General features: G+C 44.3%; 2 protein-coding genes across 3 annotated transcripts in view; one reads left to right on the forward strand and one right to left on the reverse strand.

The window, feature by feature from the left end:
• Nucleotides 1–105: 105 nt before the first annotated feature.
• apol (apolipoprotein L) lies at nt 106–7,401 on the reverse strand. Of its 2 annotated transcripts, none has more exons than XM_077555556.1 (4): nt 7,313–7,401; nt 5,099–5,644; nt 4,909–5,031; nt 106–4,824 (listed from the first exon to the last, which is right to left on the reverse strand). In XM_077555556.1, exons 1-4 carry the CDS (start codon nt 7,324–7,326, stop codon nt 3,882–3,884), a joined length of 1,626 nt encoding a protein of 541 aa, XP_077411682.1. In that variant the 5' UTR covers nt 7,327–7,401; the 3' UTR covers nt 106–3,881. The 2 variants fall into 2 exon arrangements, with proteins under 2 accessions (XP_077411682.1, XP_077411683.1); XM_077555557.1 differs by having other exon boundaries at nt 5,099–5,661; nt 7,313–7,343.
• Nucleotides 7,402–9,706: 2,305 nt separating this feature from the next.
• Nucleotides 9,707–27,074, forward strand: part of cacng2a (calcium channel, voltage-dependent, gamma subunit 2a) — a 39,605-nt gene continuing 22,237 nt past the window's right edge. The window contains exon 1 of the mRNA XM_077559454.1: nt 9,707–11,026. Coding sequence (XP_077415580.1) covers nt 10,396–11,026 — 631 coding nt within the window. The 5' untranslated portion in view covers nt 9,707–10,395. The remainder of the gene's footprint in view (nt 11,027–27,074) is intronic.

Here is a 27,074-nt window from a genome sequence, read left to right on the forward strand (position 1 = left end):
TTTGCAGGTTTACCACCGTAACGAGGAAGTCAACCGTGCGGTTACAGCATGTCATACGTGTAAAAAGTCAACATTGTGTTTTAATATTTAAAGGTTTAAACAAAGTTATCCGACAGGAAAGTCTCCTTGTGCCCCGGGGCAACTTCGACATGCTTCACAAGCACACAGTGGCAAGTCACAACTCAAATTTGAGAAGTATTAAATACTACAGGTGCATCTCAATTATTGAGAATATCATGAAAAATGTCATTCATTCCTGTAGTTGTACCGAAAACAACCTCTGATAGTCACTACACAGTGAAATAGTTATTTTATATTTCTTTTATTTTGATCATGATAGCGAACAGTGAATGAAGTCACCCACATTTGCCTTCTCTATTAAAATACGTTATCATGAATTCATAGAAATTAGGGTCGAATTAGCCATCTGGGAAGTTTTTTCCTGTGTTCACTTGATCATTTGGCATTTCATATTTTGAATTGAATTTCCAAATTAGATTAATTTAAATAAGATCTAATTTGTCCCCTGTGTGTACGTATGTGACTAGAAAATAAATTTATTGACAACATACTAAAGTGCAAGGTTATGCCGAGCCATTCCAACCATCACAACTGAAGTTGTTGATGTAAATCAGTTACTGTCTTGGAGTGTAAGAAAAAAGGCAAAGTTTCATTTACATATACTTGCAAAAAGTGTATTTTATTTTTTTTATTTTTTAACTCACAATGTGACCATAAGTGTACGATTATGCACACATTTTGTGTCAAAAGTACGACTAAAGCTCAAATACGACCAATAGTTTTTAGTATATCACTCGCCTAAACGATAGGTGGCGCTGTGCTCCCTTTTAACATTTTACAAGCAACATCTAAGATTTAAACCTTTGATTTGTTAGTCACAGTTTTGCCCCTGGAATATAATAGAAATATTCTGTTCCAATCAATCTGTTGTCACCACAGTTTCCCACACCATGTTAATACTTGGGTGGGCCACCCAAGTAAACTGACCACCACCCAAGTAGATTTCAAGACAGTTTAATAAAAAAATATTTAAAAAAATTAAAAAGTGTTGCGACCAGATATACCGCATGTAACATTAGTTCGCCGTCATGAGGTTAGAGGAGACACAAGTAGCAGGAATTTTCTTTTATCGCTCAGTTTCTTAGACCCCAATATTAGATTTGGCAGAGGCATCTTTTGTTGAATTACAAGTATAATTCTTTAAAAAAAAATACATTTCCTCCTCCTTTAAACATTTAAGCATATATATATATATATATATATATATTAAGGCAAGTTGTAAAATGTCTGAAGTCCTCTTGTTTATGTTTAACAAATTTAAAACATCATAAATCATGCTGTTTCTACTAAGTACTGTCTCAAATCTTCTCCAATTTCGATACTGTAAATCAGGGGTGCTCAAGTTCGGTCCCTGTTTTCCATGTTTCTCTCCACTAACACACCTGATTCATGATCAGGATCGTTATCAGGCTTCTGCAAAGCTTGCTGATTAGCTGATCATGAGATTAAGCTGTGCTGCAGGAGGGAAACATGGAAAACAGGCTGGATAGGGGCTCTCGAGGACCAAACTTGAGCACCCCTTCGGTAAATGTATAGGATCGTATGCCGAGAAACGTTTCTTTGGAGGGGTAATATGGCGGCCTCGCTGCTTCAAAAGTCTTGGCCTATTGGCTATCCAGTCATATATACAGATCAGTGGTGGAGACACTGGAGCACGTACAGATCAGATTTACAACGCTAATGGAATGTGAAAAACAACATGTAGGTGTGTTAGCTTCTCCTGAGTATGTCCAATGGTAATTCTGTCTGAAATGACATGTAGTCTCCCAAGCACCTCATCCAGGTGTGTTAAGTTCAACTGCAAGAAATTCATTAGGGGTGTGCCAAAAAATCGATTCTCATTTAGTACGATTCAAAATCGATTTTAACTCTTTGACTGCCAAAAACGTTAAATGACGTTTAGTAAAATCCTACGGAGGAGCGCCAAAGACGTTCACCAAGTGTTTTTTTTTTTTTTTTTTTTTTTTTTTTTGGGAAACGGGTGGAGGAAAGCCTTGGCCAGCTGTGCTGAAAGTATCAAGCAGATCGAGTTAGTATAATGCCTATTTTTGGCCCCTAGATGGCAGCGATGACTCTCTTTGGACAAGATTGGGTAGGCGTCAGTAGAAGACGTGAGGCGGAGCTAGAGTGTTGAGGGGACAATGGCTGAGGAAACCATAATGGCGACCGGTTGCAAGCAGCTCACGCTTGAGCATTTTTTTCCAAAGGCGAAAAGCATCGACCAATGATAAAGAGCACATTGATGACGACGATGATGACGACGATGATGATCATGGTGACTCCGAGGTTGACGCCGAAGTTGGAAGCGTTGACGCGGCGGCTATGATCACGTCATAAAGCCTCACCGGCTAGCGATGCTAACGCCGGAAAACGCGGAGCACAACCGAGCACTTCTGCTCAGGCGGACGTTCAATCGGACGAAGAAGAGTACCTCGAGTCCAATGCATATTCATCGGAGGAGTGGGTACAGTCTGATCACGGAGAAGACACTGGTTTTGGACTACGATGCCACCATGAATGGAGCGGATAAGATGGATCAACCACCCGGTATAGGAACTGAAGGACATGAGGAAGCCAGACGTAACACCACCGTAACGTCACCGTGTCATGATCCTGAGGGTAGACTTGATGGCAACATGGCCAAACACACACTGCAGTATATACTTGCTATTCCCCGGAAAAAAAGGCCGGCAAGAAAGTGTAGCCTCTGCACGCGAAGGGGCAATCGCAGTGAAACTAATCTGTTGTGCAAATCCTGCTGCGTCTCCTTGCACGCAGGGGAGTGTTACAAAAAGAAAAACTGTATTTGAAACATCCACACATTTGTAAATAGTACCACGGTTGCACACATTTGTAAATAGTTTGCCAAATTGTTTTGTCAAATTGTTACACTGTTGAATGTAAATAAACGTATTTTGCTATCAAAAAACACTTTTTCGTTGTTGGTGGTAGTGTTTTACAGAAGTAAAGCACTGTTTAGGTGTTTGTGGCATCATTCATGGAAAAAAATGGTGTCAAATTCACTAGAGTGCATGAAATAATATCGTTTCACAAAAAGCTTGATTTCTCCGTTTTTTGTTTCAAAACAGAGCATTTGGGTGAAACTAACCATTTTCTATTGTTGATTACTGAAAAACGGAATAAGGTAGAAACAAACTTTTTTTTCTGATGAAAGATGAGAGTCCAATCTTTCATTTGGTAGTATGTGTGTTTCCATAGTCCAAACACAACATTTTCTGTGGACCTTGAAAGATCAGCCAAAATACTTAAATCGGCTGGCACTGGCGACATCCCTTTTCTGAAAACGTCTGGCAGTCAAAGAGTTAAATGCCCCAAAATCTATTTCATTTAAATTGTTGTATACTGTCTTCCCTTTGTTTGTGTGTGCCTTTATTGGGAGCGCTGTTCATGTTGTACCCGATTTGGCCTCTGAGAGGCAGTGTGGTTCCACCCTTTCTGATACACTGTTAAGTTGTAGCCACATTAGAGAGTCGAAGGAAAAAGTCATGATCAAGTTATTCCAATAAACGTTTTTTTTTCAGCGTGGTGCCAATCTTATTAGTGATAAAAGTGCCGTGAGTAGAGCGCTAATCAGCATTAGTGAGTCAGACTGGAGTAGATCATTACGATATCTATAGATTGAAGCAAAACTTATTGTCAATCAAATCATTTTGAATCAAAAATCGGCCGTATTCGAAAATTGATTCTGAATCGAATCACAGACCCAAAAATCGTAATCGAATCCAATAGTGAGACATTCAAAGATTCCCACCCCTAAAATTCATCATGGTTTCTCTGTGCTACTGAACGACGCAACGTTGCTTTCCATCCCGATTGTCATCGCAGTAAAACGGTGCCTCGAGGACAGCCCGGTTCTCTTCATATGTCGTCAGTCCCCGCACCAGCGAGTCATGCAGCCTCTGCCAGGATTCCATCTCAGCCCGCCACATCGCACTCCTGGCTCTGAGTAACTGGGACACTTTGGTCTCGCACCCTTTGGCCAGAGCGACGCCGTTCACGCAGATGATAATGATATCAATGCCAATGAAGATTCCATTCAGCGGGATGAGTCCGGCTCTGACCGTGTAGGACACAGCCACGGATCCTTTGAGGGCCGCGTGGCCCACGTTGCGGGCATCCGCCACCGCCCTGTGGACGTTCCGTAGCGCTTTCCCGCCTACAACCACCACCTTGCCCACTCTAGTGGCCACCTTGTTGCGTTTAGGGGTCTTCGCAGTCGAGGTGGCACCCGCGACTGGTCCGACTCTCGTGACGGCAGGCCCCTCGCAGAGAACTTCACTGACAGCGGCGTCCAGTTGCTGAGTCTTGTTGGCGATGTCGTCCAGACACTGTGCATCTTCAATGAAGTTCTCAGTCACCTCGCCGACCTTCTTTAAAAACTTCTGCTCCAGTTTGTAGTCCACGGCGGAGGTGACGGCGCAGTTGGCCCAGCTGGCGAGACCGAGACCCAATCCGGTCATGCTAAGAGCCAGCGAGGTGCCAGCTGTGATGGGTATGAGTGCTAGCCCGGCAATGGACAGCGCGCCGCTCAGCACGCCCACCGAGCTGCTCGCCACGTTGGAGATCTTCACCCCCTTGTTCTTCCTGACCAGCTCCTCGATGTTCTGGTCCAACTGGTCCAGAAGCTCCAGCATCCTGGGCCGACGCTGGCTGAACTCAACCAGGAAGCGCTGACACGTGTCCTCCTGTAGCAGGAACACCAGTCGGAAGTCTGCGTCATTCCTGGAGAACACACGGACGGGGATGGGAAAGAGTTGACGGCGGTTTAGGTTCGGGCAAAGATTCCGGCTTTGAATACGAGATCACCTGATCTGATCACAAAGTTGAACGTGACGAAACATCCTCTGTGTATCGTTTGAAGATAACGCCTCAGGGAGCACTACGCGGACATCCAACTCAGCTTTGGAGACCGCGTTGAGGTAGAACTTGCTGAAAGAAGACATGCATGCTACCGAATGAGTTTTTCAAGTCAACCTGAGAAGAAAAAAAAGTCTACCTTTTGTCCATCAGCAAGCACATTTGTAGTGCTGTCTGCACATATTTGTCTAGAAGGTACGCCAGCACGGCCGCGTTATCCAACCTGGGCAGGAAGAAGACTTTGGCATCGTGCTTGAGCGCCGCAGCGAGGGGGCAGGCCCGACGTGCCGCCGCTACGGCGAGCGCCGCCTCCCAGGAGCCAACACCCTGCGCAAGTGTCACCGCCTTGCCCCGGAAAACCAGCAGTGAGGTGGTGGCCAGCCGCTCCAGCGCCTCCACGAAGACGTCCAGTTCTTCCAAGCCGAGCAGGACGTCCTTTAGGGCCGCTGCTAGCTCCGCCTCCAGCGCGGCTCGCCTGTTCTCTGCGGCCATTTTGTTCTTCACGTACACCAAGATGTTCTTGCCCGGCTTCAGCTCTGCTCGTTCGCTGATGTCTCTTATGGTGTTGATCTCGTTCTCACGTTGCAGACGCCACTCAGACATACTCTCGCAGAAACGACTCACCGTGGACATGTCAACGAGGGTGGCTGAAGCGTAGCAGAGCAAGACCTCCGTCAGCGCATCCCTGGACAAAAATCATAACTTAAAGTACAAAATAGAATCTTACTACTTGACTCATGGAGCCATTTTCAGCAACAAAAAGTTCATATTTTGTCCAGAATTAATTTGCTAACGTCATCATTTATGTACAATAAATACCCTCAAATACATTTTTTTCCACTTGACGTCACCTGTGCTGAGGAAGTAGGTAACGACCAATCATGGCTCAGTTTACTGACCAAACCCAGAAAACAGGTGAGCCATGATTGGTCGTTGCCTACTTCCTCAGCACAGGTGGCGTCATCGTCAGTCGACAGCAAGTGGAAAAAATTGTTTTTAAAGTTATCAATTGTAAAAGAAAAATAATGACGTTATCAAAGTAATTCTGGAGAAAATATGAACTTTTTACTGCTGGAAATGGCTCAATGAGTCAAGTATCCCTTTAAGATTGATGTCATTTTTTTTACATAACAAATTCCCATTTGCTTTTCTTTTTTTTTAGATTATTTTAACACAAACCTACCAAATAAACCTTATACATATTCATTAATTTAATCAAGCCTCGTTATTTGAAATGCATAATCTTCAGGTTTATGTATTAATAAAGTATAATTACTTTATTATTATTTTTACGTTTTTGAGATGTCTGCATTCAGTTTCATCCCAAAAACATAAAAATGTATTTATTATAAAAAGGGGGGGGGGGTAGACTTAAGTGTTTTTCACATAGCAGCGACGATATGCTATTGATCGTTTATAGGTAACCTGATTATAATGCAATTCTAACAATATACTTTATGTATTTTAAATAAATACTCTCATTATCATTATTTTTGAGTAATTATGCTTCATTAATACTAAATACATAAACCTTAAAAATAGGCTTTATTCGACTAATGAATACGTATCATATAAGTTTTATTTGGTAGATTTGTGTTAAAATTATCTTTAAAAAAAAAAGTCAATGTGAATTTGTCATGTAAAAAAAAATGACATCAATCTTAAGGTAGGCTTGAAATATTTCTGTGGGTGCAACAGGGATCTGTCCTCAAACCTTACGTTTTCTCTCACTACTTTTGAAGATGATGCTATCTTAGAGCAATACGGACTCTTCCGAGTCACCTCTGGACAAAAATATGAACTTTGTTGCTTCCCTGGCTGCAGCAAATGTACCGCAAAGAAATGTACGTCCCGGGTCCTCACTTTTGCTATCATAACAACATAAGACATTGTCCCTTAAGGATGACAAAAATCCCATCGCAACTTTAATTTATTTCTTTAAATATTTTATATGATTACTTCCAAAGAGAGTACATTTTCCCTTTCGGAGGGCCACGTCCTACAAGGGTGTCTGAGCAAAAACTGTTTTTTTTTAGTGGGACAAAATGGGTGAACTGTATCTTTACGATACAAGTCTCTTAATTACAAAACTTCCTCCAAGGCATCCCTGGCATTCGAGATGTAGACAGGAGGAAATGAAACAGGAAAAAAAAAAAACGTTCATGTTAACATTCCTTCCTTTCAGGGGAGTACCACAAGGAAACGTGCCTGAGCCTCATGTTTTCTTATCACAGGTGTACTAATCATCATTACTAGATAACTGTGCAAAAGTGTCAACTGTCACAATATAAATAAACACAAACGAATGACTTTTTAGTAGAAAGCATACTAATGGGCTAAAGAGAAGCGTTACCTGGACCCGTGCATGTTCCTGTCATGAAGTGGATCCAGAGTGTGTAAATGTTTTGGGGATTCACTCCGGATCCTTTGCTTACACGTCACAAGTCGAGTTGAGCATAACCCGCAGCTCTTGATTCATGAACCTGACTGTCAGGTGGAGCCACGCCCATTTACAACCGCCTGCAACCGTTGTTTTCCCCCATCACGCCACCTCCGCTTGCACCCAAGAACTTGTCAAGCTTGTGAACAAGTTTGATTGGTCTTTGTGTTTTTGTTCATCTATTGTATTTTTTTTTTGAGGGGGGCATTTTTATGTTCTAATGAGCTATATTGTCCTGTTGGTAATGTGTTTGGTTTGTGATGTTTATTGTTAAAGCTGCTCAATGTAGAAATTTGCCCCAACATTTATACAATACATAGCCTTTTTATTTGACCTTTATGACTCAAACATCTTCTAATAATCAAATTAGCACCTTCGCTGTTTACAATGGGTACTCCTGCAAGCCTCTGGCCAATAATTTTCAGACTGGCTTTTAAAACCCAGGAGTGACTTCCATTTTTTGTCTTTTGACTCACTTTGTTTTTAGTGTAATGACATTTTAATGTAAAGTGTTTTATTTTTTTTATTTTTTTTTTTATTAATGTACATCACTTTGGTGTCACCGTCTGTTGTTTTTTAAACGTGCTATATAAATAAAGTGGTACGGTATGGACTTGGGTTCGAATTTCCATGCCTTCTGTCTTGCAGATGTGACGGCATGTGAGCAGGGAGTGTGCAGTTTCATTTTTCGGCCACATGTGGCAGTAGCGTTTTGAAATTCGATTTCCTGCATTGAGCAACTTTAATCTTTATTTTTGTTGATATCCTTCTGCTTGCTGTGGATGTAGACTATTCCTTCTTTTTATTGATGTTCTTTATTTTTCTTTTTGACGTTCTCATATTTCTTAGTTTTTGTATTTTCATTTCTGTTCTTTGTGTTTCTGCTGATATTCATCATTTTATCGAAGTGTTTCAGGTTTCTGCAAGTACAGCACGAAAACAAGAAGAAGCAGACCACAACCAATGAATGTAAAAGATTATTCATGTTCGTTTGAGTGGGTTCCGCTGTTAATTTCCCCACGCACCATCCTCATTTGACTCATTTTTAATTAGTAGGCTACTCTTTACTTATTGTTTCTTTTTACCTGAAGACACTGAATGAGATCGACTAGATGGCTTGTCTCCATGGAAACAAACATCTGCTACTTCATCTAATCAGAGGTGTGTGTTTGCATATTGCCTTATTATACATGACGATGGCATTTCCTTACTGTGACCGCTCGTCACTTTCTCATTGCAAGCACTATTTCCCCCTCTCAGTGGAAGCACTTTTCAGAGCTTGACAGCACAACGAGAGCGTTGACGCCCGTTTCGATAAGCGTGGACTCAACGATGGCTTTCTTGTTCACATTTTTCTTGCAGCGTGTTCACGTAACAGCACACTGGATGTTGCTTGTGCTGAACAAACGAACAGTCAGTCAGCAGCACACTCGTGGCCCGCAGGCTTGGCAGCAACACGGCCATGACGATCACTTTTCAACCTCGTCATCATCAGCAAATGAACAAACAAACAAATCCCCGCTGACGCCAACACAAACATCGCAATTTGTCACGCAGGAGGGAGGGAAGGAAACGTCAGCGCGGGATGGGATTGGGAAGGGCTCATTAGTATGAACATGTCTAAAAGAATTTAAATTGAGTCCAAAGGTAAAAAAAAAAATAAAAAAAAGAAGAAGAAGAAAGATCTTGGTCCAGGATACTCATGCACATTTCATTAAATAATAATAAAAAAAAATACTATATGATACTGAAAAATATCTTAAAATTGGTAATAAAAAAAATAATCTATCATTATTTTTAATAATAAAAGGGCATATGATAAAAATACATCTTTTCAAAGGATTGATTTAAAAATATATCCAAAAATACAACCAATATACCTTTTAAACATACCAAATATATAAAACTAAACAAGCCAGACGGATGAAAACGGATTTTAATAATGAAACTGCTGTGCCTGTAATGAATATGTTTGTCCACGAGATGACGCCAGAGTCCAGTTTAAGACATCGCTGTCCTTTCAGCGCCATGCTGAATATTTCTTTCCTTTTCAACACGTTTAAAAACAGCAACAAAAAACATATTCACATCAAAACCAAAATCTGTTTGCTATAATTTATCTCCCAGCTCTCTTCCAATTGGCTAGTTGAAGGCACCGGCCCGGAAGTCTCCTCGAACCTGCAACAAAATCGTAAATAGTAGTCAGATTATTATGCGCAATGTCGACCGTGGGAGGTGGGAAGTGAAGCGACTTAGACCGACTCACCGCCCCCCCCCCCCCCCCCTCTTCACTCGCGCAAAGCCAATTAAAAATGTTGGCGTAACATCTTCGCGGAGCCACCATTGCTGCTGCAGCGCGCACACACGCACGCTCACTCACACGCACGCACGACCACCGTGGGCCTCTTTAAAGCAGCGCAGAAGCTCAGGCTGCACACCGACGAGCCTCCATGTGTTCTCCATCGTGACATCTTTTGAACAAGAAGCTGAGGAGGAGGAGGAGGAGGAGGAAGAAGAAGAGGCATCCATGCGCATCCACAGCACGCACCAGGGGGCTTTTGACGCCAAGCGGCTCGTCCTGGGTGGTTTTTCAGATCATCCGGCCGGAGCAGGATCAAGAGGAAGCAGCGCTCGTCTCGCCGAGTCGTCGCCCTCCTCCCCCCAGCCGCATGTCGAGTGATGGTCGGCTTGGCTGGCCGGACGCCCTCCTGCTGCCTCCGGATCCCCGCGTGGTGAGCGCAGATCCCCACTCCCGGCGGAAAGAAGCCTCGACCCGGCTCTAGGGCTCCATATGGAAACGGAGGACCAGAATTTTAGAAAAAAGGCAAATCGCGTGATTGAAATTAGATTTTTTTCTCTCTCCGCGATTATTCTTTAATTGTTTGTCCTATGCAATGAATGCGTTTTTGCTTTGATTGAGCTTTTTCCCTCCTTTTACATTCGGCCCCGAGAGGACTTAGAATTTTCAAACCAAATGTTTTTTCCTTATCCAATGAATGCATTTTTGCTCCGATTGGGCCGTTTTGTACGTTGCGAAGGCTTGGAAGGTGCAGCATTTCAATTGTGATTTATTGTCGGGGTTTGACGTGCGTGTAAGCGGACAAACAGGTTGGCCGCACGAGCTCAGTCTGCACTGCTTCTTGTTTGATTTCGAGAAAGGCCGAAAAAGAGGAGAGAGAGAGGATTTCCATCTTTTCCCCGTCCTGCTCGTCGTGTGTTTTTCTCTGCTGGCTGGTCCCCATCCAAACGCAACCATAAGGCTCCTGGCGCCTCATCGTCGTCCTCTTCCTCCTCTTCCTCATCCCTCGTCCCTGTCCTCCTCGTTTTCCGCCTGGCTGAGGTCCCGCTCGCCGTCAAATATTTACTTCCTGTACATCAAGCGGAAAGGGGGTCCCCCTTTCATGGAATGCGGAAACATGGGCCTGTTCGACCGCGGAGTGCAGATGCTGCTGACCACGGTGGGCGCCTTCGCGGCCTTCAGCCTCATGACCATCGCGGTGGGCACCGACTACTGGCTCTACTCGCGAGGGGTCTGCAGGAGCAAGAGCGGAAATGACAACGAGACCAGCAAGAAGAACGAGGAGGTCCTGACGCACTCGGGGCTCTGGAGGACCTGCTGCCTGGAAGGTAAGACCCCGGCATGGCTTGGTTACCCGAGTAGGAAGCAAGCGTCATAACGAGAAACTTTTGGAGGGGAATATTGTTGAAAATCCCTTCAGAACTTGCCAGAACTTTAGGTGGAACATTTAATTTTTGTTGAATTTAGAGGGCAAATGGCCGCTGAGAACTAAAGGGCTAACTCCAGATTGTCATTTAGTGATTAAAAGTTCAGGGACATCTGCAATTACTTGGATGGTATTGCTAAGTTTCAGGTACTGTCATCATGTAGTGCTGCAGTGGTCCAACCATCCATCACATCTGACAACGTTTCACAAAATTGATGATACATAATGTTGACTCAACATGCAGATGCACTGGCACTCAAGATAAAGAACTCAAGTGGAACCCCATAGTTCGCAGGGGATTAAAAACACATAAGTGGGGGATCAGGACGGAGTAAAAACGCAGATACCTTAGATTGGGTAAAAAATAAAAATAAAAATACGTACATAAAAATCTGGGGTTTCCGTAATAATAGAGTATACCCCCCCCCCCCCCCCCCATCCGCTTCCACACACACACACGTAAGTGAATTTCCAGTCCATTGTACTTACTTTTATGTGCAAGGCCATCTTGGAAATGGGAGTTGGCCTAGTGTTGCACTGATGAATCAGGAAAAGTGCTGAATGCTATAAAAAAATTGGTGCTTAACCTCAATTTAGACTAGCATTCATCAGAATTTCTTTTTTATTTTATTTTTTTTGGGCACATCTTGCTAAGGAACTCCAACATTTTTACAGGTTTAGGGAACTTTTGGGGTGGGAAATCTGGCTATAAAATACATTTTGACTGCAGGAACTAGGATCTGGGGTAGCTTTCTGTTTTGGATCAAAGTGACTATTGTTGAAATTTAGTTCTGGGGCTAAAAGATTGCCCTGCTTGTGTTGGACTCAAGTCAAAATCGATCATGTTCTTGACAGACTTTTTCTGAGAAGTGTGAGTGGTGTAGTCCTGTGACCTGAGGCTGCATGTTTGATTCCCACCAGTTGTGTTGTTGTGTGCACAGAAAAACAAATCAATAGGGACACAATGGTGCTGTATGAGCGCACAGCAAAACGCCGCCGGCCGCAGACCAACAGCGACGGGCCACTAGCGTAACAACTAACGTAGTGAATAGCACTAGCAACAAGCATAGCCAGCAATCCTTCTCGATTAGGGGGCTGGGCACCCCCCTGGGTTGGCGCGTTGCAATGACCTCAAGGAGCATGTTTGTTTTTGTTTTTAGAATTTTATTTTATTTTTTTAACTACAATAAATTGTAATTGCACTTCCACAACAGTGGTGGCAGAGATTGCGCAAGGAGTATGAGCTCCTCTGCAAAGGTGTGCTTACAACAATGTTATAGACAAATGATACTATGGTATTTATACAGCGAGTTGGGGTTAGGGGGGCATGAAATGTTTCTTCCTCCGGGGGTGCGTAACAAAAAAATAATTGAGAAACACTGCGCTAGGGACAAGCGTAGCGATTAGGCATAGTAGCAAACCACTGCTGTAATAACTACAGTAGCAACTACCGACTGGTGAGGCGACTATAGTGTAGTGACTATCAAAGTGACTAGCATAACGATTAGCATAATGACAAGCCACTGGTATAGCAACTTGGCTAGTGTTGCAATTAGCATAGCAACTATTTACTACCCTAGCCACCAGTGACTAGCTTAGCAACTTGTGATTAGCGTAGTGACTAACCACTAGGGGTGGAAATCTTTGGACACCTCACAATTTGATTACAATTTGGTTATAAAATGATTATTGATCCTTTTTTTATTTATGTATATTGATGCTTTTTTTTACAACACACATTTCTATTTATTTCACTAAGTACCTAATCACTTGGTGCAATGGATAAAAAAAAAATCGCGGTCTAGATCAGATTACGGATTTGAATTGCGGATCGGATCATTTTTCGGCTCAGCAAAAGAAAAAGAGATGGATACAACTTTGTCTTCCTTTTGTTTTAATACTTGTTCCCATTAAATAAAATTCAACTCAAATATCAAATGTCAAATATGTCTATTTACAATTTATTAACACAAGCCATATTTGACATTTTGAGATCAGTGTTTTGATTTAATAGAAAGAAATGTTTTATGAAGAACATAAGGATGACATTCTAATTATCTTTTCTTTCTTTTTTTTAAGAAAGAAAAATACCTCAAACTGCAATTTAAGGCACATACTGTACTCCTCTAAATGAAGAGTGGATGGCAAACTAGCCTATGTTCAAATCACATCATTGAAAAAGAGGCAAAGAAAGACAGCAACGCCACAGTTGTCGGACTACCAATACTTTAAAAGCAGCCTGCTGTGCACTTACTGCTAGCAGCTAGCGACTAGCCGCTAACACCAGAGACTTGTGCCGACGGCGTAATAAAATAGAGGTTTCTTAGCGCCCTAAATAAATCAATTGATATGATTTCAGTGTGGCGATGTGTTGATGTTGGCATGTAATGGCATTTAAAAACTATGATAAGGCAAGTCGAAATGTGTAAAGACAAAGTCAAGCTAGCCGTCAGCCGGTCACGCCATGCAGGCCAACTTCAAAATAAAAGCGTACAAAGGCTATTGCATGGCATCAACGTAGCCTCGAAATCCACACTCACTCGCGGAGAGTGTGTCTGGTCAACCGTCCTATCAGTCGCATTTCTGAGGCGGGGCAAACCTGAGCAAACAGACAGTGGAATGAACCAATAAACCAATTGTCCAGTCGGGGTGGGATCATTGTCTATGTCAGGTGTCATTGTCGCAGTTTGTCTGGAATCCGTGCGTGTGTTTTTTCGTTCAAGCCAAGCCCGAGTTCATGTAAGTCATCTTTGTTTCAGTCTAGTCACCCTTGTCTTCGTTTAGTTGTCTTAGTTCTGTCTAGTCCTCCATGTCAACATTAAGTTTCCCTTTGTCTCAGTCTGCCCCCCCCTCCGCACCCCCCTCTTCGTCTCGTCATCCTTGCCACTGTCTTGTAGCTCAAGTCTCCACGTTCCTGCAAAGTTCTCCACTCGCTCAGTTCAATCATGGCGACCAGTCTCCTCAGACCCAGTCAAGTCACGTCCTCTCCAGTCCTTGTCCCCACACCCAGTCCAGTCACGTCTCCTCCTGTCCTCGTCCCCACACCCAGTCCAGTCACGTCTTCTCCAGTCCTCGTCCCCACACCCAGTCCAGTCAGGTCTTCTCCTGTCCTCGTCCCCACACCCATTCCAGTCACGTCTTCTCCAGTCCTCGTCCCCACACCCAGTCCAGTCAGGTCTTCTCCGGTCCTCGTCCCCACACCCATTCCAGTTACGTCTTCTCCAGTCCTCGTCCCCACACCCAGTCCAGTCACGTCTTCTCCAGTTTTCGTCCCCACACCCAGTCCAGTCACGTCTTCTCCAGTCCTCATCCCCACACCCAGTCCAGTCACGTCTTCTCCAGTCCTCGTCCCCACACCCAGTCCAGTCACGTCTTCTCCAGTCCTCGTCCCCACACCCAGTCCATTCACGTCTTCTCCAGTCCTCATCCCCACACCCAGTCCAGTCACGTCTTCTCCAGTCCTCGTCCCCACACCCAGTCCAGTCACGTCTTCTCCAGTCTTCGTCCCCTCACCCAGTCCAGTCACGTCTTCTCCAGTCTTCGTCCCCACACCCAGTCCAGTCACGTCTTCTCCAGTCTTTGTCCCCTCACCCAGTCCAGTCACGTCTTCTCCAGTCTTCGTCCCCACACCCAGTTCAGTCACGTCTTCTCCAGTCCTCGTCCCCACACCCAGTCCATTCACGTCTTCTCCAGTCTTCATCCCCACACCCAGTCCAGTCACGTCTTCTCCAGTCCTCGTCCCCACACCCAGTCCAGTCACGTCTTCTCCAGTCCTCGTCCCCACACCCAGTCCATTCACGTCTTCTCCAGTCTTCATCCCCACACCCAGTCCAGTCACGTCTTCTCCAGTCCTCGTCCCCACACCCAGTCCAGTCACGTCTTCTCCAGTCTGTGTCCCCTCACCCAGTCCAGTCACGTCTTCTCCAGTCTTCGTCCCCACACCCAGTCCAGTCACGTCTTCTCCAGTCTTTGTCCCCTCACCCAGTCCAGTCACGTCTTCTCCAGTCTTCGTCCCCACACCCAGTTCAGTCACGTCTTCTCCAGTCCTCGTCCCCACACCCAGTCCATTCACGTCTTCTCCAGTCTTCATCCCCACACCCAGTCCAGTCACGTCTTCTCCAGTCCTCGTCCCCACACCCAGTCCAGTCACGTCTTCTCCAGTCTTTGTCCCCTCACCCAGTCCAGTCACGTCTTCTCCAGTCTTCGTCCCCACACCCAGTCCAGTCACGTCTTCTCCAGTCTTTGTCCCCTCACCCAGTCCAGTCACGTCTTCTCCAGTCCTCGTTCCCACACCCAGTCCAGTCACGTCTACTCCAGTCCTCGTCCCCACCCCCAGTCCAGTCACATCTTCTCCAGTCCTCGTCCTCTCACCCAGTCCATTCACGTCTTCTCCGGTCTTCGTCCCCACACACAGTCCAGTCACGTCTTCTCCAGTCTTTGTCCCCTCACCCAGTCCAGTCACGTCTTCTCCAGTCTTTGTCCCCACACCCAGTCCAGTCACGTCTTCTCCAGTCCTCGTCCTCTCACAGGTCCCTACAAGTTTTAATAGAGCTTCTCACTTTGTTCACAATTCTTGTCTCCTCCAGTCTATGTCTCCCCGCATTTGGGTCCACCCTCTCCAACGCACCCCTTATCATGACACTCTTGCCTCCATCTGTTACACCTCTAGCCCCCACATCCTCCCCCTCCCAATTCCAACCCACCACCACCCTCCTCCCGCACCCGGATGGCTTGCACTGTGCGGTGGAGCGCTCCCTCACCCTCATGATACTTTGAGTTTTGAACAGATGCGTAAATTTAAGTTTTTGAAAATGTTTCTCTGAGACAACATGAAGTAGACCCACAAAAAAGTTTTAAGAGGCGATGAGCAAAAAGATACATTCAGCCCCCGATTTAGGTGACATGCCGTCTGTCATTTTGTTTTGATATTGCCACTTTAGGGTCAAAGTGCCCTCTGGATTGTTTTTGTTTTGAAAATGCAGCCCTGATAGCCAGTTTCCCTAAGCAACATGAACTTTGTTATGTGTCAAACATGAAGAGACCCACAAAAAAGTCTCAATAAGCCATGCCTGAAAAGACTTGGGAAATCCGCCATTTTGGTTTTAAATGGACATGGGCTCCGCAGAATAGTTTGAAAATGAAGCCTTGAAGCCATTTTCCCTTAGCAACATGGAATTTGGTTGACATGGCAAGCATGAATAGACCCACAAAAAAGCCTGAAGAAGCCATGTCCAAACAGAAACATGAAGTCTGCCGCATTGGTTTGAAGCAGACATTTAAAGTGATTTTGACCATTTGTGGGGGTCCTTCAAAGACAGACAAACAGCCAGTAAAAACACGTTTTATTACAACATGGCAAAGGATCTTTTCTTCCAGTGCAAAACATCTCTGGTATTTCCGCTTGATTGCCGGGTTTCCTCCGCTGAAGTGGAACGCCGCCGAGCCGCAATCGGAGACGAGCTCGCTGGTAATTAGGCATCCATTGTGGCGACCGCTCAGTTGTGCGTAATCAGAGGGCGGCATCGCGCTGGAGAAGAGATCCTCCAGGACACTTGAACTCGCCGCCTTTTATCGGCACGCCAACGTTTGCTCAAGTCTTCACTGCACGATAAACACTTGACAGCACAATGTGAAACGGAAAAACACACACTTGATTTCCATTTACTGAGTAAACTTTTCAAATACAGTAATTATTTGAAGCATGTTGAACTGATACAGCTCGTCTGAAAGACAAGCTATTTAGAATTTCAAGTATTAGACGGTCACAACTGCTCAGAAAGTTAGTCGTTCTTTGCAGAGGATAAAGAATACATGACAGAATTAAAAAACAATTATCAGTCAGCTATCCTTTGTATTCAAACATAAGTTGTTTAAATGTTCATAATTACCGCAACAGCAGTGCTAGTTTCCTAATATGGTTTGCTTCAAAACACAATGGTGTCATTCTCTTTGCTGTCACAATGAGAGCGTTTCATGCAGGAAGATGGCTAGCGTTCGTACGGGAAGCCACGTCATTCTGGGAAAGACTCCGACAAGAGACGGAATCTGGGCCACTCCGGGAATTTGTACGCGAGGGGAAGGTGTTGCGAGCAAGATGATGTCATTTCCAGTCCAGTGTGCCTGTTAACTCTCTCTCTGCGTGTGTGTGCGCGCTCGTGCGCGTGTGAGTGTGTGCACGCTCGTGCGCGTGTGAGTGTGTGCACGCCATGCCAGCGTAGTGGTGCTGGGGAAAAGGATGAATTTTTAATGAGGAGCAGTGTGGCTCGCTCAGATCGCTTTCCAGGACGATGAGGCGCTCATGATCGCAGCAGAAACAGCAGCATGAGGCGGCAACAGGGAGCATTTTTCACCTGGAAATCACAGTGTGTGTGTGTGTGTGTGTACTTTTGTCTTTGCTACATTGTGGGGCCCATACACGCATGTTTTTTCCAGGTTTAACTACCATTGTGGGGACCGACTTGAAATTGGGGGGACATTTTGGTGGTCCCCACAAGTTCAGACCTTTTTTTGAGGGTCAAGACTTGGTTTTAGAGTTTTTTAGAGGTTTGAATTGGGTTATGGTTGAGGTTAGGGTAAGGAATGGGGGTAGGCAATCATTTTTGATTGTTGGGATTAGAGGAAGGGGCTAGGAAGTGCATCATGTCAATGAGATGTCCCCACAATGATACAAAGACAAGTGTGTGTGTCCGTGGGAGTGGATGTGACTGGGTGTTGTGACATTTTCTCCCGCCTGGTGCTTATGTGGAGTCAGCGTGTGCGCCTCTCATGTGCCATAGAGGTTACATCATCATCATCATCATTATCATCATCATCATCATCATCATCATCATCATCATCACTAGGATGACATAAGCAGTATACAAAAGAATTGGGACAAGATCTGGAAAGGGCTTGTCCCAATACTTTTGTACACATTTCACATTTTCTTTGTTTTTCACTTTCGGTCCCAATACTTTTGTCCACATTTCACATGTACGGAAATTTTTACTTCCTATAGATGTCCATATTTTGTCAGAATTCTTTACTTGAGTGTCTAAATACTTTTGTCTACATTCCACATTTTATTCACTTTGCACCTCCTGTAAGTTTCCCAATACTTTTGTCCAAAATCCAGTTTTCTCTTATGTGTCGCTCTCCTTTTTCAGGCAACAGTTTCTTCTCTGTTTTACTTCCTGTTTGTGTCTTAATACTTTCGTTTCATTTTCTTGTGGTTGTCTCAATACTTTTGAGCATACTCATTGTTTTTCTTCACTTTCGCTGCCTGTTAAGTGTTCCAGTACTTTTTTCAGTCCATATTTTCTTCACTTATCACTTTGTGCAGGTGTCTCAATACTTTTGTCCAAAATGCCATATTTTAATATTTACCTTTTAATACATAGATGTTTCCCAAGACGTTTGTCCAAACATTTATCCTAATTTCACTTGCTTTTATTCCAAACTCATCTCTCAAGTGTCCCAATAATTTTGTCTACATTTTCTTCACTTTTCACTCCCTGTGGGTGTCCCAATACTTTTGTCCACTTTTACAATCAAAGCTAAATGTATCGTGTCCAACATTTGTGTTTTTTCCCCATAATTCCTTGGTGATGACATCATCACCAAGTCATCTTTTCCGGTGTTATGACGCTCAAGTGGTTAACTGTGACAGCATAATTGGTAATTGGTCGTTTTTGTGTTACCTTCACTCACCTGTCACATGCCGCAAGGTCACACACACACCACTCTGCACATTAACTTTATGGGCTCTGCGTGTGTCTTCTTGTCTTGGACATTTTGGCTGGAAAGGTGCAAGGGATGCTGGGATATGTAGTCACGGGAGGCAGTGAGGAATCAACACGCATACGCTGACTCCACCTTTCTTCCCATTTTCCTTAAACACCCCTTTCCTCGTCTGTCTTTTGTCTCCCAGCATCCATTGCTGCTCGACCCTGCAGCAGGAAGCGCAGATGACATGTGGACACTCACTGAATTGACAAGTGTGATGAGGGGGTGGATTGGGGCGGGTTCGCTTTGACGCAGCCACCCTGCAACCATCGGCGTTTTCGTCCTACATTAAAGATTAGAAAGTAGAAGGGGAAAAAACCCGCAGCGAAGCGCCACAGTGCATACTGGATGTGTCCCCCTAACACACACACATACACACCCCTCTTTGACCCTCGCTCACACCACCTCTCCTCCTGCTGCTGCTACACCGGAGATCAATAACCACAAATGAGTCCTTCCTAGGAAGGCTGGGGAGCTTGTGGGGGGTGTTCGTATGGTGGCACAAAACGTGGGTAAATGTGTGCTGTAGGTGTCTTGTCAGCTCGGGTGATGAAATTAGCTTTAATGGCGTGATTGTCTTAATTGATTGAAATTCGACTTTGTGTTTACATTGTCAGAAATTGTACCCAAGTATACCATTTTTTTCGTATACGGTGTAGCATCAGCAGTGCTTAGGTGTCATGTTTAGATTCTGTTTTCCTTGTGTGTCTTCCTTGTCTTGTTAAGTGTGATCCTGCCCTTCCTCGTGTGATCCAATCAGTGCCCTCAGCCACTTGTGTCTTGCCCAGGTGTGTCTTGTTGTGTCGTTAGTGTCTGTGTATTTAGTCTGCTGTCGCCCCGCTGTCTGTGTCGGTTCATTGTTTTTCCCCCATGTCATGCTGCCTGTTTTTTTGCCTTGTCTTTTCCCCCCATGTTTTGGTTTGGAAGATCGCCTTTTGTTTGAATAGAAATTAAAATTCCCTTTTTTTTTTTGATCGAACCTCTGCCTCCTCCCCCTGTCTTCCCGCATTTGGGTCCTCAAGCTTCCCTTCCTTGACGTTAGGTACCCGAAAGGTATTTTTGATTCTGCCAATTCCAAACAGTAGCCTAGGAGTGGATGAGACCACAAAGCGGAAACAGGACTTTGGTTATTGATGTTTTCAGCAGGTGTTTCAGAATCAATTACTGATCATCCCATCGAGTTAGCATTATTAAAAAAAACAATATCTATAGCAAAATGTTTGAGGCCCATGGAATTATGTTTGTCCACTTGGAGTTGCCATCTACATGTTCCTCACTGTAGTATCCATGACTTTGAATGTGTGTGGTTTGAAAATGTGGCGCCTGGCCTGGTGAGTGAAACGCTGGCTGTTGTTAGCGACCGGCCGTGGCTAACTGTTAGTTAATGTGTACATTGAGTCAAGTGCAGCCGTGCAGCCTGCATATGACGTGTCTATTTTGATACTGTTCGATGAAGTGATTGAAAGTGTGTCTATCCTTGACCACCTGTGAAAGTATTAAAATTTGTTGTAACTATCAATGGAAGGCTAAGTTTACTTTACTGTTTATATGCAGGAGGGGTGAAATGGGTCCTCTATTAGGCTAATTCAAGTACCTGGATTCAAAATAATGCTTGAGGATTCTTTTTCTGCCTCAGGTTTATTTTGTGTGCATGTTCGGGAAGACAGTTAAGCTAGCCATGGCTATGCTATATTAAAAATAAATAAAATCTTCACAAATACAGTTGCACAGTACTACATTAGCACCAGTGACTTGGTATGCTTTCATTTTGAAGTTGTTTGCAGTTGACTTGACTCATCTTCTTGACTAGATCTTTCAGTTGAAATTTTCATCACAAACATTGCAGAATGTGGTGCCTGTTCCAAGCGTTAGCGGTTAGTGGCTATCAGCTAGTTCGCCAAGATTCGGACCGTCGGATTTCTTTTGAAAGGCAGTTTAAGAAGTGAGAAAACAGAAAATGACTGCACACTTTGAAACCGACAGCCTGACGCAGCTGCAGTTCCTACGGATCCATTTGAACAAACCAGGCAGGTTTACTCAATAGCTGCAGCCCTAGCATACAGATTGAAATGATTCCCAAACGTTCTCTGCCTTTTTACACATTGCTTCATCCTGGTTTCCACTTTGTTCTTTTTTTGTTTCCATTGTCAAAATTTATGTAGGGTTTTCAGTATTCTTTTTTGGGTTTCAATGGCAGTTTTGGGTACCAAAAGCGTAGAGCCAGACACAGCGTTGATTGCTAATTGCTAATGCTGATTCTTCTACGCTGTGTTTTTCTCTGCCGATGTTTGACTTTTCATCACATGAAAGCATAAAAGAACCCTTACAGCGTACAAGTCAATGTCACCAACTTGTAATCCACAGCTGTAAAGCCGCAGCGTAAATTTTTTGCATCGCCGTCTTTGGGCTTTGGCTGCAGTTTTTTTTGCACCTCAGCGAAGGTGCGGTAATTGGCAAAGATGGAGGAAGGTGACTTTGACGGCATGACTCTTATCTGTGCTTTTTTTAAATGGGGAAAGAAAAAAAAGGCGAGATACCCTCTGAGCGAGTCCGCAAAGTCGCTTACTCGTGTGACCACGCAGACCACGTGGCACTCCTCCGTTGGGCGGCGGCCAATGAGAGGATGGGTGCATGCCGGGAGTTTTAACGCTAAACGCTCGTCGGCGCAACGTGTTCATCTTTCATGGTGGCCGTGTTCGTCTTTGTGCAAAGACTTTTGTTATCTCGGCCAATGAGCTTATCAGCTGCGCCTGCGCCTGTGCTGAGCTCGGCACTTTTCAGGAACAGGCGCGCACGCTGGCGGAATCTTTTCAAACTTAACTTTGAGGCCTTTTTCAAAAGATAAGGAAAAGTGTGAGCGGAGGGAAAAGCGGTGCTCCACATCCCACACGATGAGAATCTTCATTAGTGGAATTACCCGGTTTTCTTTTTGAATGCATTTGGGATTGTTGAAGGCGCGGATGGCCAAACTTTTTTTTTTTTAGCATACAGAAAAATAGAAGCAATGGTGGGCTCATTCAACCTTTGGTTTAAAGGGAGTGCAACATGAAAAATATATATATATTTTTAGCTTTTAGCCATGTTAAAATGCTAATTCCTTATCAAAAGCATGACCAAAGTTGTTTTTCTCCATTCGCCCCTGTATGAGAAATTCCAGGTTATTCTGCTCTCCAAGCACCAGCCCCTCCCAACCAGAGAAAAACAGCTGTTGACACGGTTTGTCGTCATTGCGTGCGGTCCATCCCTGCAGTTTTTTCCCCCCTTCTTCTTTCCTCTAACCTCTCTACTCACCTCCTCTTCCACGATTTCTTGCGGCAAGGACCCGTTTTGTTTCAAATGTTTATTCAAGAATTGATGGCTTGCGTGACCAAACACAGAGATCTAGCAGCCCGTAAAATTTGGAGTCCATTTTAAAAATCGTCTTAAAACCTATCTGTATGTCTCGTGGGAAGCAGCCGGCTCGGACAACGTCATGAGAGGGGCGCGGCAGCCACAGGGGGGAGAGGTGGGGTTTTACCGAACCGAGCGTTTGACTTCCGGTTAAGACAAATAGCCACCGTAATAACTCATATTTCATAAGAAATGACATTGCGATTGTGTCAAAGGTAAGATTTCATCATTCTATGCCGATAGTTCACTGTGGAAGGGCTTCAAATACCATGGTGTAGTCCCTTTAAGATACATGATCAAGCCAATTCAATATACTAAGTTGAAAACGTAATGAAAATGAAACAGTCCAAAACTCTGGCTGGCGTTACGGGTGATAATGCAAATAATTTTTCAGATTGTGATGACATCATCTAACATTCGGGGGAAGTCAACCCATAAAATGTTCATTACAATAATATGTTCTATGCAGTCCCACTCGTCTAAAGACGATTCTGAATAATATTGCATTTGTGGAATATGAATAAAGCTTTAGAATCCACCCATGTTCATTGTTCATCCATCACAGGGGTGCAAAATGTGATATCCTGCATGTCTATGAAGCATTTTTATATTGATCAAGGTTGAATCTGTATGTGATGTGATCAGATAGTGTTCCTAATGAAGTGGCCGCCATGTGTAAAAGGACACCATTTTGTCCTCTCCGCCTCTTTAACTCTTCTTCATTTACATTTACATTACTTTTTAATTGACTTCTGGCTCAAAGTGACTTATGCTGATTGGGGGATCTGAGGTGTGTGTGTGTGTGTGTGTATATGTGTGTGGTCTTGTTTTTGTTACATAGTGGGGCCAACATTCTGGGATTTCACAGGGTTGTGGGGCCCACCCGTCCATGTGGGGCCATTTTGTTGGGCCCCACAAGTTTAGACCTCTTTTTGAGGGTCAAGACTTTAGGTTTGAATTGGGTTATGGTTAAAATTAGGGTAAGGAATAGGGGTAGGCAATCATTTTTGATGGTTGGGGTTAGGCTAGAAAATGCGTTATGTCAATGAGATGGCACCACATAGTTAGTAAAACAAACGTGTTTATGACTATTGGGGGTGGTGCACAGGTGTTCTGCTGGCCGTCACTTTGAAAGGGCGGTCGACCCCGATAGCCGGCAGGCTTCGCTTAGCCGTTAGGTGTCTAATGTTTAATTCACAACAAGCATGCGGCAAAGACACCTTCAATGTGTTGGAGTCACGCTGTGTCAGCTTGTGTCGCTAAGCCCCCTTTAACGCTGCCGGGAAAACACTTTGGACGGAACGCAGGGGCCAAGGTGACCCGGCAATATTCCAGCTTGGGAGGTACTATGATTGACATGTCCACTGACAAACAAAAAGTCATCATGTACTTTTAATGTTTCCTTCAGTAGCTAACTAACATGCTAATAGTTAGCTCAAATGCTAACACTTTGCTATTGTTTGCTATCTCTATTATAAATGTTTCCCTCATGAAGCTAGCGTGTTTTCACGATGCCCCGGCGAAGCGTCATCTCGTTACGAGCAGAGACGGGTTGCGGTACGTTGGAGGGAGGTTGTGCGGGGGTCTTCCCTTGCCGCCTCGACGGGACGTTATCAAGATGAATGCGGTGATTAGAGGAATGAATACGCAGTGATTATCAAGATGAATACGGCCATTAGGGGAGCTTCATTGCCGGATAAAAAGAGAGGGAAAAAACATGGCGGCGTAAAGGGACATGCGTGATCACCATTATGGATTGCGTGTGCATCTGCGTGTTGGTCATGTGATTGTGTGCGTGTGTGTTTTTTTTCTTGTCTTTTTGTGTATGTGTGTGGGTTTTTTTCGGTGTGTATCTTGTTTGTTGATGAGTGCTGTTTTTGTGTGTGTTTAGATTGTCCGTTGCAAGTCTGTGTGTTCATGTGTCTTCTGTGTGTGTGTTCTCGGTGTGATTGGTCAAATGTGTGATTTAGTTTTTGTGTGTGTTCCTGTGCGTGTTTTGTTGTGACTTGTTGTCAGACCCCCGGGTGCAGATGCGCCATGTGATCTCCACCTCCTCGCGAGCTGTAACCACGGCAACCAAAGTGATGTCCACATGGCAACAGCTGCGTAGGGACCGTGTGTGTGTGTGTGTGTGTGTGTGTGTGTGTGTGTGTGTGTGTGTTGTGTGTGGTTGGGGGGGTGACGCATTCGGCATCCGCCTGGAAAGTTTGTGAAATTTACGCCCACTAGAATCACTAAAGTGAAGAGGCCCTGAATCTCTCCGACTCTTCCTCTCCTCCCACTCAGTGACCCCCCCTCGACCCCCTCACCTTTCCCATCATGCATCTGTTGGTGTCTCATCAAGCTTTTGTCTGGCTCATGTTTGATTACAGCGGCAAGCTGTGTGGGCCGGACCGACCCGGATGTCTCCTTCCTCCATCCACACAGGATTTGTCCTTTTTTTTTTCTTTCTGTTTTCATCCCACCTGCTCGGATGCTACGTGACAAACAGGAAGTTTGCTTTTTTTTCGGCCTCCTGTGCCTCTCACTTTACTTTTTGAACGCACATCTTCTGACTTGACTGGATGGTACAATGCAGATTCATCCGGTCTCCTGTGGCTCACTTGCATAATGGTCAGGTCACAGAGGTTGCTCGGTGTGTTTGGCGGTAATTGGATGGTGGCATAAATTAAAAGAGACCTTGAATTTAAAAAAGTGCAGAAAGACAAAGAGAATGCAAAGTTGGTAAATGAGGAGCGAGGGGGAGGGAAATATGAACAGTGAGAAAAATGTGAACGTTCACATTTTTGCATGTGGACATAAGTATTAGCCCAAAATGTGTTTCTCTATAGGTGACCCAATACATTTGACTAAACTCTTTAGTTTTACACAGGTATCAAAATACTCTTGTCCAAAACTCGTCGTATGGGTGTCCCAATACCTTTGTTCCAAATTCCACTTGTTTTCATTTCTTGGTGGTGTCCCAATACTTTTGACCAATTTCCTAGTCACCATCTTGCAGAGGTCCTTCTTGGAAAGTGTGGAATCTCCTCCATGTTTTTACCTGGATAGTTTCCGGAATTTTGGGACTTCATCTGCTGTGTGAGGAGAACCCGGGACAAGATTCTGGACGTTTGAGTCCATTACGAATGCTCTACATGCGCTCCACCGCCACCCCCACCCCTCCTGTGCTGCTCATGGAGAGTTTTATGGCTGCAGGGACAAGAGTGGACGTAGGGGGCACAGGGTTAGCACATAGTTCATGTGGGGGAGGATGGGGGTGTCGTGGGGGCACAAGCTTCAATATTTAACACACACTTGAGTGGAAGCGAAAACCTGTGTGACCAGTCAGTCAGCAAATAACATGCTTGCGCCATTCTGCCTTTCATGGATGAGTCGTTTACTTTTTATTAAGTATATCTTTTAAAACATGTTAATGTTTAATGTATTAACGTGTAATGTTAATGTTAATTCATTCTGTTATTTTTTGTCTTCTTTCTTTAATTAGTTTATTTTATTTTTAGATATTTTAATTTTATGTATTCATTTATGTTTGGATTCCTTTAATTTTTGTATTTCTTTTATTATACTATTCATTTTTTATTGTATTAATTATTTTATTATTATTTATTTATCTTCTCCTGAAATTTCTTGTATTCTGAAATTTATATTTTATATCATTCGACGCAACTATCCTGCTTTGCTGTTGTGTGTAAAAGTAAACGGTGTCCATGATGAACCCCAAAAACAAAATTTAATCTGTGTGTTCCAGTGCTGGTTTGATGCGTAAAGCGTCCCTAATGGCTTGGATGGTGTCCACTTGAAATGCAAGTGAGAATGCAGGATTTTAGAGGACGTGCTTCAAATCTGCAGGCCTGTCGAGCTGTGTGTGTGTGCGTGCGTGATTTTTTTTTCTTCTGCCTTTCTTTTTTCCCGGCTCAGCGATTAGCGAGGCCTGAATGTGACACTTGATGTGCTCCACCTCCCACTCGCGCTCTACCGCCGTCCCGGTCTGCCCTTCAAAAACTCTCCTGACGCAATCAGGCCTCTCCTCTCTCCATTGCAACACAACCTGTGGATGGAAATCTTTTTTTGTAGATTGTGGGCTGCACTACAATGATTTTTGTGTGCGTGTGTCTGTGTGTGTGTGTGTGTGTGTGTGTGTGTGTGTGTGTGTGTGTGTGTGTGTGTGTGTGAAGTTCCCTCAGCGGTAGTATTTGAAAATGTTTAAAAAAAAAAACTGGATCTCCAAATGTGGAGAAGATGGTTGCCAGGTGGTAATCACAGCCATGGATTCCCCCTCTAATGTCCATGTGCCCGTCACCATGGGGGTCCCGCTCTCTTTTCTCCCCTCACAATCCTGTTGCCATGGCAATCAAAACCTGCCCTCCTAATTAGAGGACGAGTTGACCCTTTGGACAAACAAACAAACTGCTGTACATCTTTAAAGATCATTTTTGGTGCAAAGTCTGAGAACGACGTAGTACTGAATTGTCGTCCGGATCTGTACGGAGGATAGCCGGGGATAGGACGCCACCGGCGGAGGTGTCAGCCAAACCAGATCAGCGTCTGTTTGGCGTTGCGCCAGCTCACATGTTGTTTTCTCGTCGCCACCTACTGCACCACTCTGCCATGTGAAAATCACTGCACACAATTCAGCCATTTTGCCACAGACTTATATATGAATGGACTAACATAAATGGACTCGCTGTTGGGAGAAGTGAACCGCTAAGCCGCCATTTTACGTTGCCACTCACTAAGCACGCCTAACTTGAACATTGAGTTCTCCGCTGCATTTTCACATCATTTTCTGCCTC

This window comes from Vanacampus margaritifer, chromosome 2, assembly GCF_051991255.1.
Source record: "Vanacampus margaritifer isolate UIUO_Vmar chromosome 2, RoL_Vmar_1.0, whole genome shotgun sequence".
Taxonomy (NCBI): Eukaryota; Metazoa; Chordata; class Actinopteri; order Syngnathiformes; family Syngnathidae; genus Vanacampus; species Vanacampus margaritifer.

Coding starts and splice junctions, on each gene's coding strand:
- apol (XM_077555556.1), bottom strand. Junction 5,032..5,098: donor TGCTTGCTGATGGACAAAAG/GTAGACTTTTTT, acceptor GTCTTCTTTCAG/CAAGTTCTACCTCAACGCGG. Junction 4,825..4,908: donor CAACTTTGTGATCAGATCAG/GTGATCTCGTAT, acceptor TGTGTTCTCCAG/GAATGACGCAGACTTCCGAC.